The 15,983-nt window shown below is 44.9% G+C and overlaps 1 protein-coding gene and 1 non-coding gene across 5 annotated transcripts in view; both read right to left on the bottom strand.

Moving 5' to 3' along the window:
- CDKL1 (cyclin dependent kinase like 1) overlaps positions 1-9,237 on the bottom strand; it is a 56,938-nt gene extending 47,701 nt beyond the window's left edge. Inside the window, exons 1-2 of one of the 4 annotated variants that reach the window (XM_067028487.1) lie at positions 9,124-9,237; positions 8,224-8,511 (exon numbers count right to left, since the gene is read on the bottom strand). In XM_067028487.1, coding sequence (XP_066884588.1) covers positions 8,224-8,391 — 168 coding nt within the window. In that variant the 5' untranslated portion in view covers positions 8,392-8,511; positions 9,124-9,237. Of the gene's footprint in view, positions 1-8,223; positions 8,512-8,657; positions 8,863-9,123 lie in introns of those variants that run through there. The other 3 variants (XM_067028485.1, XM_059057103.2, XM_067028486.1) reach the window with 3 other exon arrangements.
- A 3,900-nt stretch (positions 9,238-13,137) lies between these two features.
- Positions 13,138-13,210, bottom strand: TRNAG-CCC (transfer RNA glycine (anticodon CCC)). The gene has a single exon. It is a non-coding gene; the product is annotated as a tRNA-Gly (tRNA).
- Between the last annotated feature and the right edge of the window lie 2,773 nt (positions 13,211-15,983).

Here is a 15,983-nt window from a genome sequence, read left to right as displayed (position 1 = left end):
GAATCCATGCTCCCAATGCAGGGGGCCCAGGTTCCGTCCCTGGTCCAGGAACTAAGATCCCACTTACCGCAACTAAGCACACATGCCGAAGCTACTGAGCCTGAGCTCTAAAGCAGCAGTCCCCAACCTTTTCGGCACGAGGGACCGGTTTCGTGGAAGACAGTTTTTCCACGAACTGGGAGTGGGATGTGGGGTGTTTCTGGAGGTAATGCTGGCGATGGGGGAGCAGCAAATGAAGCTTTGCTCGCTCGCCCACTGCTCATCTCCTGCTGTGTGGCCCGGTTCCTAGGGGTTGGGGACCCCTGCTCCAGAGCCTGCATGCCGCAACTAGAGAAGCCCAAGCGCCGCAACAAAGACCCAGTACAGCCAAAATTAATTAATTAATTAATTTGAAAAATATATCTTTATATGCTTGAACCCTAGTTATGGAAAAGGGTTGAACCCTCTCCTGAAGGGTTCATGGCTCACAACACAAATCAGGTGTCGTACACCCTGCTAGAAGAAGTTCTAGGCCAGTAGCTTTAAGACAGTTGTGGGTCCTGTTACATAAAGACTAAGAAGAGTGTGTGGAAAGAACCTAGCAACATTCCAAATAAAAGAAGAGGTGGCCTAATCTTCTAGCTGGTCCATGAACTGGTCTTTTATTATGCTATAATAGTTATTTTGGGTCATGGTCTAGGTTGGTAACTCAAGGTCATGGCTCCAGGAATTCTCTCCCTCCATTAGCATACAAATATACTTATTTCTCCATATTAAAAACAACTTCAGGGCTTCCCTGGTGGCGCAGTGGTTGAGAGTCCGCCTGCTGATGCAGGGGACACGGGTTCGTGCCCCAGTCCGGGAAGATCCCACATGCCGTGGAGCGGCTGGGCCCATGAGCCATGGTTGCTGGGCCTGCGCGTCCAGAGCCTGTGCTCTGCAAGGGGAGAGGCCACAGCAGTTGAGAGGCCCGCGTACCGCAAACCCCCCCCCCCAAAAACAAAAAATCTTCAAAAACTCTCTCTTGATGCCACATCCTTTCAAACACACACTGCCCCATTTCTCGGCTTCTTTTTTTTTTGCGTTACGTGGGCATCTCACTGTTGTGGCCTCTCCCGTTGCGGAGCACAGGCTCTGGACTCGCAGGCTCAGCGGCCATGGCTCACGGGCCCAGCCGCTCCACGGCATGTGGGATCTTCCTAGATCGGGGAACGAACCCGTGTCCCCTGCATCGGCAGGTGGACTCTCAACCACTGCGCCACCAGGGAATCGGCTTCCTTTTATAATAAAACTCCTCAGAAGAGTTGCCTCTATCACTGTCTTCACTTCGCTCTTCTCATCCTCTCTGGAACCCTCTCTGATGAAACTTTCATTCCTACCACTCTACCCAAATAGCTCTCATTAAGGTCTCAAATGACCCTCATTTTCAAAGCCAATGGCTAATTCTAAGCCTGTACTAAAGGTGACCTTTGACACCATTGAGCAACCCCCTCATTCTTGAAAAATTTTCTTCCCTCAGCTTTTTTTTTTTTTTTTGTCACACAATACGGCTCGTGGGATCTTAGTTCCCAGACCAGGGATCGAACCCGGGCCTCCTGCAGTGGAAGTGTGGAGTCCTAACCACTGAACCATCAGGGAATTCCCTTCTCTCAGCTTTTAAGAACATTGCTCTTGGGATTTTTCTGCCTTGAAGATCACCCCTTCTTACCTCTTCTGCTGTTTCCTCAGCTTCCTGATCTCCAGATGCTGGAGCTTCAAGGGTCAATCTTTGGTATTTGTCTTTCCATTCCCCATGGTGGTATCTCCAACCCGGACTTTTCCCTGAATGCCAGACTTGTGCATTTAATTGCCCACTTTACAGTGGGTTTACACCTCAAATATAGCATATCCAAAATAGAACTTTTGACTTCCTTTTCCCCAGATTTGCACCTGGGTCTCCCTATCACTGTGAATGATCTCTTCATTCTTCCAGGTACTCAGGTGAAGAACTTTGGGGTCATTCGTGATTCCTCATCCAACCATCGTATTCCTTTGTGCTCTTCTCTCAGAATAAATCTTGAATTTGACCACCTCCACTGCTGCCCCTCTGACCCAAACCCCATCACCTCACACCTGGATCACATCAGCAGTCTTCTAAAAGATCTTCCTGCTCATGGAGCTGGAGTAACCAGCAGCTAGAGGAATGCTTCTAGGGTATAAGTCATGCCAGGGCACCCCTCTGCTCAAAACCCTCTGATGGCTCCCATCTTGTTCAAAGTAAAATCCACAGTCCCTACCATGGCCCACAGGGCCCTCATATCTAACCCCCTCATCTCTCTAACTTCATCTCCTATGGCTCTCTTTCTCACTTCCTCTGCTCCAGACACACTCATCTCTTTGCTCCTCCTAGAACACACCAGACCACACCTAGAACACCTCACTTGATCTTGCCTTGGGGCCTCCGTCTTACTCTTCCCCTTGCTTGGAATGCTTTCCCCCTAAATAGCTGCAACAGTCCACTCCTTAACATTTCTGCTGGAATGTCTTCAAATGTCATTCATCAGGAAGGCTCTTCCTAACCACTCTATATAAAAATGCAAGCCCCTCCATCACCTTTACCCCCTTAGCCTGCTTCATTTTCACCACTTGACATATAATCATTTGTTTACTGTTAGTCTCTCCTTATCTGTGAGGACAGGAGCCTAGAACAGTGCCTGGTACATGACAGGAGTTTTGTAAAAACGTGCCAAATGAACACATGTCAACTATCTTACACACAGGTGTCTCATCAAAAACACTGACTGAAAATATTGACTTCTGTCTTTTTTTTCCACAGTGGAAAGTGAGCTTGAGAAAGGGTAGGATAGTTGCTTTGAGCTCAGGTATGGCAGTATACTTTTATTACTGTCACTAGAATGGTACTTAATGTTCTTAAATTAGACTATAAGCTGACTAACTTTAACTGGAGCAATTGTTTATTTTTCTAAAAGCCTGGAAAAAATAAGATTCAAATGAAAACATTAAAGGGTTGACTGCAGTAGGACCTCTTGGTGAAGAGCTAATTACATTTAGTTTAGGGAGAAGTTTATTAGCACAAATATTGAATTTATCTCATAAATGTGTCACACATTTTCCCCCAAATGGCATGAAGTAATGTTATTTGAAAAGTGTTTCAAATTTTCAGAAAAAGTGTTTTCTAAAAATATTAGCAAAATAGGTTTCTTTTTAAATTAATTAATTAATTAATTAATTTTGGGGGCTGTGTTGGGTCTTTGTTTCTGTGCGAGGGCTTTCTCTAGTTGTGGCAAGCGGGGGCCACTCTTCATCGCGGTGCGTGGGCCTCTCACTGTCATGGCCTCTCTTGTTGCGGAGCACAGGCTCCAGATGCGCAGGCTCTGTAGTTGTGGCTCACGGGCCCAGTTGCTCTGCGGCATGTGGGATCTTCCCAGACCAGGGCTCGAACCTGTGTCCCCTGCATTGGCAGGCAGATTCTCAACCACTGTGCCACCAGGGAAGCCCAATAGGTTTCTTGATAGTAATTATTATCCTTAAAATCATTTACCAATGTATAGTTACATCTTCATATATGCTTTCACATCAAGAAAAAGAAACACTGTAGATGTGGTGCCTTAATAATTATTCAATTGACTGCTGGACAATTCACTCCCATGATCTTATCTGCTTAATGGAACAACTGTAATTTTTAAAACAGTCTGACAGCAACTATTGGGAGTTGCTTTAATTCATTAAATAAATGGTTTTAAAAACATACAAGCAGGGCTTCCCTGGTGGCGCAGTGGTTGAGAATCCGCCTGCTGATGCAGGAGACACGGGTTCGTGCCCTGGTCCGGGAAGATCCCACATGCCACGGAGCAACTAAGCCCGTGAGCCATGGCCGCTAGGCCTGCGCGTCCGGAGCCTGTGCTCCGCAACGGGAGAGGCCACAACAGTGAGAGGCCCGCATACCGAAAAAAAAATAATAATAAAAATAAATAAATAAATAAATAAATAAAAAATAAAAACATACAAGCAATTCTCTGAGGACAGATACATGCCAAATTCTATTATAACATAAAATCCAGGGACTTCCCTCGTGGCGCAGTGGTTAAGAATCTGCCTGCTAATGCAGGGGACACAGGTTTGATCCCTGGTCCGGGAAGATCCCACATGCCGCAGAGCAACTAAGCCCATGCGCCACAACTACTGAGCCCATGTGCCACAGCTACTGAAGCCCGTGCACTCCAGCGCCCGTGTTCTGCAACTACTGAAGTCTGCTCGCCTAGAGCCCGCACTCTGCAACAAGAGAAGCCACTGCAATGAGAAGCCCGTGCACCACGATGAAGAGTAGCCCCTGCTCGCTGTAACTAGAGAAAGCCCGTGCACAGCAATGAAGACCCAATGCAGCCAAAAAAAAAAAAAAAAAAAAAATCCAAGGGACCATTCAGTTCTTTTGTGGTATTAGTATTTCGTTGTATCAGATAGATCCTATAAGTAGGACATCATCTGATCTGGGGAGTCTCTTTGTTCGCAGACATAGTACTAACTTTCATGAAATTTAGGCTGCACAAAACAGATGATGTCTTCATTTTCATCAATGGATAGTGAAATGAGAAAAATAAGGGCAATGATCTCTCTCTCTCTCTCTCTCTCTCTCTCTCTCTCTCACACACACACACACACACACACACACACACACACACACACACACACCCCTACACACATACACTCTCACACACCTGAGAAATGTATATATAGAGAGATGTTGTTTTAGTTGTCAACTACTCTCTCAGGAAGCCTGCTTTTCTCCTAAAATTGGGTCTTTCCTAGTTTTCTTAAAACATTAAAACATCCTTTCATTTATGAAGTGATGGTGATAACCCAGTCTCTTAAAATGCCGACCAATCTGTAAAAAAAAAAAAATTTTTTTTTGAAATTTTATTGGTCCATGAAATTCAAAAGTCTGCAAATGATAACTTCCTAATAAGAAATCTTGGCTGGCTTCCCTCTTTTCACATGAAAGCCAGACTCCTCAGCCTGGCATTCAAAGCCTCTACGTCTGGTCTTAATCTACCTTTCTTGCTTATCATAATAAGAGCAGTCTGGGCCTCAGCTCTTGCTTGTTCCCACCTGCTAAGGTCACTGAGGTACCTTCAGCCTCAGTCTTCCTAGTTCTTGACCTTAGCAGGGGTCATTAACAGCCCCAGTTCTGTGAGGGGTGTGCAAGGAAAATCCTAGCAACTCACACTCACTGAGCCCCTGAGTCCTTGAACCTGGGCCCATGGAACTGTGCTTGGTTCTGGTTTAGTATTCCCCTTCCATGGGCCCTAGAGCTTTGCCTTGAATGCAGCTCAGATGGGGCCCTAAAACACTAGGCTAGACCTCAGCAGTTTCCTGTTCTCAGGACAACAACATGTCCCCAAGGCCTCCAAACCCCAAAGGCCACCTGGGACCAAGGTGCAGCTATGTGCTAATCATCACTTATCCCAGGGCCAGACCTATTTTCCAAGAAATTCCTCACACCCCCTCCTAATGGACGCTGGCTTCCTTTCCTTCTCTTTTGTCCCAGGCCTGTTAGCCCAGCAGGCATCTTGGCTAAGACTTTGGGGTTATGACCTGTGTTCCTTCAATATACTGTTTTCCACTTATGCACCTATTTTTTCCCTAGGAGAGACTGTCTGCCCTGAATGCCTTATCTCTTATTCCATGTTTCCCTAAACATTTCGAAGTCTAGTTCAAACAAACCTCCAAACACTTTATTTAGAGGGTTCATGACAGGCATATAGGGAGACAAGGTGAATGACACAGGCCCTGCCCATTAGGGACCCAGTCTATTGCGTGTAAGAGCTGAGGGGAAATTCATCTTCCACCCGTTAAGCATCTGAAAGACAGGATGTACAACTTCACATAAACATTGTTTTAGGTACAATGGGGCTCCATAAATATTTACTGAATAAGTAAATGGAGAAAGTATGACTTCATTTAACAAACCCTCAATTCATTTATCCAGCAAATATTTAAGCACCCATTATGTGTTAGGAATAGAACAGAATTCTGAAAAGTTAGGGCTTGAAGGGACAGGCTCTACTGATAATCTAGTCCCATCACCTGATACAGATCAGGGGAGTCTCAGCTGTGCACTTGATTTGGGAGAATGGAGTGCTGTGTGCTTTGTAATCAGGCATCCTTCAGAGGACATCAATATTCAGTTACTCAAGAGAACACATCTGACTTCCTAATTTACTGGCAACATCTACCCTTCCTAAGAGTTTATTTTGTTAACATCTTTTTTTCTATCCAACAATAACATTTATTGGTATTACATGCCAAGTAGTTGATACAGAGATCTAGAGGCGAGGTCCCCGTCCTGGGGGAACTGAATTAATTCAGGGATTAAACTTGTAAACACCGTATTGCTAAAGAATAGTGAGAGGTTTCAGAGAGGAGCTCACAGGTGACTTTCAGAATCTGAAAAAGAGTATCTCTCCACTAGAAACAGATTGGCTTTTTCTTTGGAGTAAATGGGCTCTTTGAAATACAATTATCACCTTCTCTGCTAGGGAAAGCCTGAGAAAGTGGAAAACATCCATAGGTCACCGAGAAACAGTGAGACCCTCTTTCTCCCTGTGTAGAGAGTGGGGAGGGCAGGGCAACCAGGAAGTGGGATGGGCAAACACTGCTTGTCTCGCTCTTTCCTAGGGGAGTACTTCACAGGGCCTTTGGAAGTGTCTTCTCAGAATTGACAACATCCAGCTGGTAAAGAATGTCTTAGACCCAAATAGAGAAAGTCATCCCCACCCGTTTTAATTTATCCAAAGCCCTCCACTTCCCATTTGGGGTCCTTATCCAGAGATAACCCCACACACTCAATTCATGGGGAGAAAACTTTTAGAGAGGCCTGGAGAAAATGGAGAAGCAAAGGTAAGAGAAAATCCCCTGGATGTTCCACTGAGCTCCACGAGGTTGCTCTTTCCTTGTTGGATAGTTAGTTGTACTTGTAAGAACACAGGGGCCCTAACTGTTTAAAACCAACCCCTACGGAGAAAGTTAATCTGTTGAAAGCTAACCCACACTGCATTCATTACAGGGCGCATTCTACATAGGGTAGGATTTGGGTTTCATCTTCACAGAAATTCAGAAAAAAAGGAAAGATACTTTCCTTCTTCATTTCCATTCCAGGAAAAAAATACTTTCAGCTTATAATAAACAACTCCCCTCCCCTCCCATATCATGGTCTCCAAGAGTTAACTGATGAACATTTTTAAAGCAATCATTTCACTTTTTTGAGAAAAATCCTTCTTCTAGAGACAAGACGTTATAAAGTTCAGCAGTAGATAAATGTGAGGCATAATGAAAACCTGTCAGCTTTCTAGCTGCTTGAAAACAGGTGAATGATTAATTCTCTTCATGGACTGAGAACATCAACAGAAGCTAGTCTAGAAGTTTAAAAATCATGGAAAGTTCCTGTACTATAAAAGTTGATGGCTTTTCATGAACCAGATCTACAGGTGACATGGGAAAGAAGCCATTGGAAAGAAAAATAAAATATTCCACAGCAAGTCTGAAAGTGAATACCATCGTTCCCTGCACTTAACGTCTCCACTTTCTAATTCATTATATAATTGCTGACTCGCACACAGATGTCCCATTTGTGTCACTGAGGACAGAAGTCCGTGAAGGAAGGAGATGTGGCCACATCTCAAGGCATTTATTTCACATAACACGACTCACTTTAATTTTTTCAGTCCCTGAAAATTCACTTTAAAGAATACATTACCAGGACTTCCCTGGTGGCGCGGTGGTTAAGAATCTGCCTGCCAATGCAGGGGACAGGGGTTCGATCCCCGGTCTGGGAAGATCCCACATGCAGCAGAGCAACTAAGCCCGAGCGCCACATTTACTGAGTCTGAGCTCTAGAGCCTGCGAGCCACAACTACTGAAGCCTGAGTGCCTAGAGCCGGTACCCCACAACAAGAGAAGCCACTGCAAGGAGAAGCCCGTGCACCTCAACGAAGAGTAGCCCCTAGAGGGGTGGGATAGGGAGGGTGGGAAGGAGACGCAAGAGGGAGGGGATATGGGGATATTATGTATGCATATACCTGATCCACTTCAAACACAACATTGTAAAGCAATTATACTCCAGTAAAGATGTTTAAAAAAAAAAAAAAAAAAAAAAGAGTAGCCCCCGCCGCAAATAGAGAAAGCCTGCGCAGCAATGAAGACCCAACACAGCCTAAATTAATTAATTAATTTTAAAAAATCCATTACCTTGAGCATGCGGATTTCTCGAAGGGCGATTTTCTTTATGACAGGGTCATCTTCTGATTCCAGAAACCTCTTGATGGCCACAATCTGACCCGTGTCCCTGTTTCTGCATTTGAAAACAACTCCATAGGATCCTTCGCCAATTTTCCCAATTTTTTCATACTTCTCCATCACAGAAGAATAAATCTTCTTTCAACGGATCTTCACATAGTTTGAAAATGTCGCTTATAAAATCTTGGCATGAACACACTGCACTAGAGCTTCACTCAACGATGGGTCTTTGTCAAGGACCTAGAACAGAAGACGGCACTCGTTATAGAATTAGGGACCGACCCATTCCCTTAAAGCCTCGCCCCTCAGCCGTGGTCACTTGATCAAGGGTGACAGCCTGGAGTCAGCTGCCTTTGGTAACTCAAGTTTAATCGTCTGTTATATACCCTGCAAGTTAAAATGTAACCCGTCATCCTAAAACGAACTGAGTTGTAAGACAATCTATCTTTTTAATGGTAAGTTCATCCGATCTAAGACACATGAGCTGGCTGGAGGACCGGGAAGGGTAAGGGCTTCCCCAGTTCTAATATCAGGTTTCATTTCCCATCGGCAAGAAGACACCGCCCGGCTCCCCGCGCGGGCGGCGGCTGCGAGGCCCCGCGGGAGGGGAGAGCCCTTCGAGGCGCCCGCCCCGCGCCTCCCGGGGCGGGCCCGGAGCTCTGTGGGAAGCGGGGCCGCGCCTTCCCGCCGCTGGGCGGGGCCACCTCTCCCGCCCCGCCGCTGCTGCACGGCTGCAGGGAAACCCGCCAGCGCCGTCCCCGCTTCCCACCCGCGCCCCAGCCCGCGCAGCGCAGCCTCGAGCTGCGCCAGGTGGCGGCCCGGCCCACGCCTCCCTCCCCTCCCAGGACTCACGGCGCCGCAGCTGTCGGGCCGGCCTAGCTCCTGCCTCGCCGACTGCCGCCCAGCTCGGTCGCGGCCGGCCGGCCGGCCCGCGATCCCTATGGGAACCGGCCCCCGCCCCGGACTGGCCAGGGCGGGGCCGCAGCGCCCCGGCTTCCCTCCCGGACCCGGCCGCCGTCCTTGCTGCGGCGAAAGGCCCTGGTGGGCTGCCTCGGAGCCCCGGAGAAGCTGTTCTGGACGTGGGCCCGGGTCCCTGCACGTCCCTTTGACGGGGAGAGGAGGCCTGCAAGATTGCAAACTCCAGCAGGTCGTGGAAAACGCAGCTCTGGCACCGGGAAGACGCCTGCGCTAGGAGTCCCTCACCCCACGCAGCCTGTACCACACTGTGATAACTGTGATTAGTCCCCTGTATTCTCCGCGAAACTGTGAATGCCTTGAGGGCAGCTTCTATGTCTCTCCTGGTCAGTGTTGTAGCAGCCAGTAATGAATGAATGAATGAATGAATGAATGAATGAAGAGAAAGGGGGAGAGGAAAAGAGGAAGTATGATGACAGTACGATGACTGAAATTGGTTAGAGTCTGCATGTACCCCCACTAGCTTGGGAGTTGGGGTGGGGTGGGGCGGTGCTTGACCATCGGCTTCCATTAGAGCTGGGCTTATAATGTGGGAGATGGAGGCTTACAGTGCCTGCCCTATCTTACGTTCCTTATTTACATCCTTCTCCCGACTGGCTCCTACTCGCTCAGGAGCACAACGGTGGAAAATTAACGGACTTGGAGGAAGTCACGAAATAGGGTAATTTGCCACTGGGCAGATTGCCTCAGTACTTTAACATGTCTCCCATTCCATATGCCCAGCATTGAGATGGGTGTTGCCTGGAAGCAGTAGCTGAGGAGAGAAAATTTGCACCTGGACCAATCCTGTGCCAAGCAGCATGCCACTAAATGTAAATCAGGATAGGGTTCAGGAAGGAGCTGGAGCTGGGAGGAGAGAGAGTGGTGGCTGCCTTGAAAATGGAGTGGCATATAGATGGGGTCCAGGGATGGGCTGGAGGTGAATCTCCCAAAAATGGTTTGCAAATGGCGACCACTGATATGTTTTCTGACTCCATAGTTATGCCTCTTCCAGTATGTCATATAAATGGAATTATACATTATGTAGCCTTTTGAGGCTAATCTTCTTTCACTTAGTATTAATATATTTGAGATTCATCCATATTGTTGCATTTATCAGTAGTTCATTCCTTTTTACTACTGAGTACTATTCCATTGTATGGATATTGTTTATCCACTCCCAGTTGAAGAACATTTGAGTTGTTTCCAGTTTTGGTGATTATAAACCAAGCCACTGTAAATATTCATGCATGGTCTTTTGTGTGAACATATGTTTTCATTTCTCTTGGGAAAGCAATACCTAGGAGTACTGCTGGGTTATATGTTAAGTATGTGTTAATGTAAGTGACTGTCAAAATGTTTTCCAAAGTGACTGTACCATTTTACATTCCTGCCAGCAATGTTCCAATTACTCTGCATCTTTGCCAACACTTGGTATTCAGTTCTTTTGACTCAGTCATTCTAAAAGGTGGGTAATGGTCTCGTGGTTTTAATTTGCATTTCCCTAATGACTAACATTGAGCAGTTTTTCATATGCTGATTTGCAATCTGGATGTTTTCTTACAAGTTCTAGAAGGTTTTTGTAAATTCCTTGAGGTTTTCTATGTAGACAATCATGTCATCTACAAATAGGGAGAGTTTTAGTTTTTCCTAACTGGTATGCCTTTTATTTCTTTTTCTTGCCTTATTGCACTTGGTATGTCCATCCTCCAGTGTAATATCAAATAGGAGTGGTGACAGCAGACATCCTTAGGAGGAAAACATTCAATCTTGCACCACTAGGTATCCTGCACTAACTAAATTTCTTTGTAGAGGTTGTGGTAGGCAGTCTCTAAGATGGCCCTTAAGGATTCCTGCCTCATGGCATTCATGCCCTTGTATACTCTCCTTGTATATTCAGTGTAGGCTTGACCTAGTGACTTGCTTCTAAGGAATAAAATGTTTAAAGTAATGGAATATCACTTTTGAGATTAGGTTACAAAGAGACTGTGATTTCTGCCTTGAGTACTCTCTTGCTCACTGCCTCTGAGGGAATCCAGATACCATGTTGTGAGCTGCCCTATGGCAAGGAATTGAGGCGACCAACAGCCAAGAAGAACGTAGTCACTCAATGCAGTATTCTGTGAGGAACTGAGTGCTGCCAACAATCTTGTGAGTGAGCTTGGAAGTGGATCTCCCTACCACCACCCCTGCTCCTGCTCCAGTGAGTCTCCAGATGAGATTGTAGCCCCAGCTGACAACATAAGTTCACTTTTGTGAGAGACCTTGATTCGGAGGCACCTAGCTAAGTCATACCTAGATTCCCAGCCTCCAGAAACTGTGAGATAATCATTGTTTAACATTTATGCTTTGGGGCTGTTTCACAGCAATGTAGAACGAACACAGAAGCTGTTTATTAGATTGAGAACGTTCTTTTTAAAATATTTATTTATTTTTTGACTGCGTCGGGTCTTAGTTGTGGCATGCAGGGTCTTCCTTGAGGCGTGCAGGATCTTTCGTTGTGGCGCGGGGTCTTCGTTGTGGCACGCAGCCTTCTCTCTATTTGTGGCGTGCAGGTTTTCTCTCTAGTTGTGGCACGCAGGCTCCAGGGTGCATGGGTTCTGTAGATGCATTGTGCAGGCTCCTGAGCGTGTGGGTTCTGTAGTTTGTGGCACACAGGCTCTCTCGTTGAGGCGTGAGAGCTCAGTAGTTGTGGCGTGCAGGCTTAGTTGCCCTGCAGCATGTGGGATCTTCCTTCCCCAACCAGGGATCGAACCCGTGTCCCCTGCATTGGAAGGCAGTTTCTTTACCACTGGACCACCAGGGAAGTCCAGAGAAAGTTCTTTTTAATTGTAATTTGCTGAAAGGTGTTTTTTTGTTTTGTTTTGTTTTGTTTTTAATAATGAATGGATGGTGAATTTTGTCAAATACTTTCTGCATCTATTGAAATAATGACTTTTGTTTAACTAGTCTGTTGATATAGTGAATTACTGTAATTGATTTTAAAATGTTGAACCAACCTTACATTCCTGGGATAAAGCCAGCTTGGTTATGGTGTTCTATCATTTTGATACACTGCTGGAGTTTATTAATAATATTTTATTAAGGATTTTTACATTGTTTCTGAGAGATATTAATAGTTTAATTTTCATGTCTTTGTCTCATTTGAGTATCAAGGTAATGCTGATCTCATAAAATGAGTTGGCCAGTGTTTCCTTCTCCTATATCTTCTGGAGAAGTTTATATTAAATTGGTATTATTTATTCCTTAAATGTTTGGTAAAATCTGCCAGTAGAGCCATATGGAATTTTCATTGTTGAAATGTTTTTAATTACAAATTCTACTTCTTTATTATATAAAATATAGGGCTATTCAGGGTATCTATTTCTTCTTGAGTGAGATTTGGTAGTTTGTGTTTTTCAAGAAATTTATCTATTTCATCTAGATGTTTGAACTTATGGGCATAAAGTTGTTCATATATAATAGTATTACATTATTATCCTTTGTAGAGTAGTGTACTATGTCATTTTTTATGTTAGTAATTTGGGGTTTTTTTTCCTACTTTTTCCTGATCAGTTTGACTAAGGCTTACCAATTTTGTTGATTTTTTAAAAGAAACAGCTTTTGACTTAATTGATTTCCCTGTGGTTTTTCAATTTCACTGATTTCATCTCTTTATTATTTTCTTTCTTCGCCTTGCTTTGCTTTTAGCTGCTTTTTCTAGTTTTTTAAGATGAAAGCTTAAACCATTAATTTTATTTTATTATTTTTAAAATATTTATTTATTTGGCTGTGCCAGGTCTTAGTTGTGGCACGTGAGATCTTCATAGCCACGTGTGGGATCTTTGTGCGACATGTGAGATCTTTAGCTGTGGCATGCGAGATCTTTTAGTTGCGGTATGTGGACTCTTAGTTGTGGCAGGCGGGGTCTAGTTCCCTGACCAGGGATCGAACCCGGGCCCCCTGCATTGGGAGTGCAGTGCCTTAACCACTGGACCACCAGGGAAGTCCCAGAGATCATTAATTTTAGATCTTTCTTCTTTGCTAATGTAAGCCTTTAATGCCATAAAATTTCCTCTAAGCACAACTTTAAATGCATCACAGACATCTTGATATGTTGTACTTTCATTTTCATTCTGCTCAGAATATTTTATAATTTCCTTTATGACTTCCTATGTGAACCATGGGCTATTCTGAACTGTGCTGTTTTAATTTCCAACTTTTTTAAAAACAGATTTTCGGGCTTCCCTGGTGGCGCAGTGGTTGAGAATCCGCCTGCAGATGCAGGAGACACGGGTTCGTGCCCTGGTCTGGGAAGATCCCACATGCCGTGGAGCAACTAAGCCCGTGAGCCATGGCCGCTAGGCCTGCGCGTCCGGAGCCTGTGCTCCGCAATGGGAGAGGCCACAACAGTGAGAGGCCCGCATACCGCAAAAAAAAAAAAAAAAAAAAAAAAAAAACAGATTTTCCAGATATCTTTCTGTTATCAATTTCTAGTTTAATTCCATTGCTTTCAGAGAAATCCCTTTGTGTGATTTAATTTCTTTCAAACATGTTGAGGTTTGTATTATGGCCCAGGGTATGGTCTATGTTGGTGAATGTTTCTCTTTGACAGTTTGAAAAATTTGTAAATGAGGTAGGAAAGTCAATATGAATTTTTCCAGAGCTACCTACCTTGTCTGAAGTTCATTCCAGGTTAAAGTTAGTCTGGAAAATCAACTTCATGGACTTCACAGGCTTCAGTACCCAAGCAGCCTGGAGCTGTGCCAAGCCCAGTAGGGAAGCAGGGAGCAAGCGCACAGTCATTTAAGCCTAACTAAGCATTGAGCCAGAGAGCTGGTGGCACCTGCAGCTGTATCAATCGTTGTATTTGGAGGAAGTTGGAGCAAAATACAAGAGAACAACTTTGAAAGGGAGACAAACAGTTGACGTCACCACTTGGCCCCACACAGAGAGAATGCTATGGCCTCTACACTGTCAAGCTGCAGTCAGCCCTTTCAGCTGGCACGACTGGAACTGGTTTTGATATCAAAGAATTGTAACTCCCAGGAAGCAGAGTTCCTGGGAGGGTGAGAAATGGTCTGATATGTGGGTTCTTTTTCTCAAGCAAGCGCAAAGAACAGTGAAACAACATTATGATTTTCTGCTTGGAGCGATCTTTGATTTGCACCTCTGCATAATTTGAGAGAATACTTCAGTGGCCCTGGATAACACAAACAGCACTGTGGTATTTTAATCATTTAAGAAAGCAATAACATTCAGTAGAGTAACACATGGTAAGAGAAAGAGCCTGGGATTTGGAGTCAGAAGACCAGCATTTCTACCTTCTTACTGGTGTTTGATTTTGTGCAAGATAGTGACTGTTGGCCAACCAACAACAGCAATAATTATTTAACTAGTGCTTACTTCGTGGCAGGCGTTAAGCTAAGAATATTTTATGTATGAGCCTTACAACAACCCTAGGAGATGGGCATCAATATTATCCTGGGTTTCAGATGAGGAAAGTGAGTTTTAGAATGGATAAGTCACGGGTCTAAGGACACAAAACTAGCGAGTTGTGAAGTGGGGACAGGAATGAAGGCAGTCTGACTACAGACCCTTTGCTCCTAACTCGTTTGCTAGTACTACCTAACACAGTAGAAGTGGTTGTCAGGATTCTTGAGTTAATGTATAGGACATTGGGAGTTGACCCAAAGTACATATTACACGCAATGTAGTACCCTCCTTTTTTTAAGTTGCGAGGAAGGTAAGTCTTGTCATTACGCTTCCTTACCACAGTGGCTCAGCAAATTCCTCTGTGTGCAGTTCCCAACTCTGAAGAGCACACTTCTGTGACGTTGAGCAGAATCCTGAGGCCTCATGTGAGTGCTGAAACCAGGGCAATGGTTCAAGCTTCCCTGCCACCCCCAATTATGCTTCCTGTAAGGAAAAGTGAGCTTAGTCACTGTGATCTTAAAATGACGCTATATAGCCGCTTGAGGAAATATGTGAATTTACTTTCTCTGCTTTAAGTGGATTTAGAAATTGTTTCCAGGGCACATACAGAAAAGAGTTCATAACTACCCTTTAGGGGTACTTACGTTTCAGGCTCAATATCTATATTATCTCTAATCTTTATAACAGTCTTATGTGGTTGGATTTGTTAACTGGTCAGCATTATTAACTACCCCAACTTAACTAAAGAAGAAGCTGAGGCTCTGAGAGGTTGGTCCACATAGTCAAGGCCACCCAGCTATCCAGGGCTGACAGCAGGTTTCAAACCCGACTCCACCTGTTTCCAAAGCCCATGCTCTAGTGGCAAATGGAGTTACAACAACTAAGAACATCTTGTGAACAACCTAAAGAGAAGCCAAAGTGTCAGCCAGGTTCTTCCTGATCAGCCACTGCTTAAATGTCACAAAACCAGGTGTGTGTAAATAACTTTCTCCCTTATCTGGAGATAGTAAAGGTGAATCAATGTAAATACTGGAGAGTCAATTTAAATAAAAGCCTATCATCCTTGACTTTTTGTTTGTTTGTTTGTTTTTGTTTTGTTTTGGTGGTACGTGGGCCTCTCACTGTTGTGGCTTCTCCCGTTGCGGAGCACAGGCTCCGGACGCACAGGGGCTCAGGGGCCATGGCTCACGGACCCAGCCGCTCTGCGGCATGTGTGTTCTTCCCGGACCGGGGCACGAACCCGTGTGCCCTGCATCGGCAGGCGGATTCTCAACCACTGCGCCACCAGGGAAGCCCCATCCTTGACTTTCTATGTGGACCCAACCAACAACAGAAAAAAAGTG

The sequence above is a fragment of the Kogia breviceps genome, chromosome 3, assembly GCF_026419965.1.
Source record: "Kogia breviceps isolate mKogBre1 chromosome 3, mKogBre1 haplotype 1, whole genome shotgun sequence".
Classification (NCBI taxonomy): Eukaryota; Metazoa; Chordata; class Mammalia; order Artiodactyla; family Physeteridae; genus Kogia; species Kogia breviceps.
This window is presented reverse-complemented; position numbering and strand designations above follow the sequence as displayed.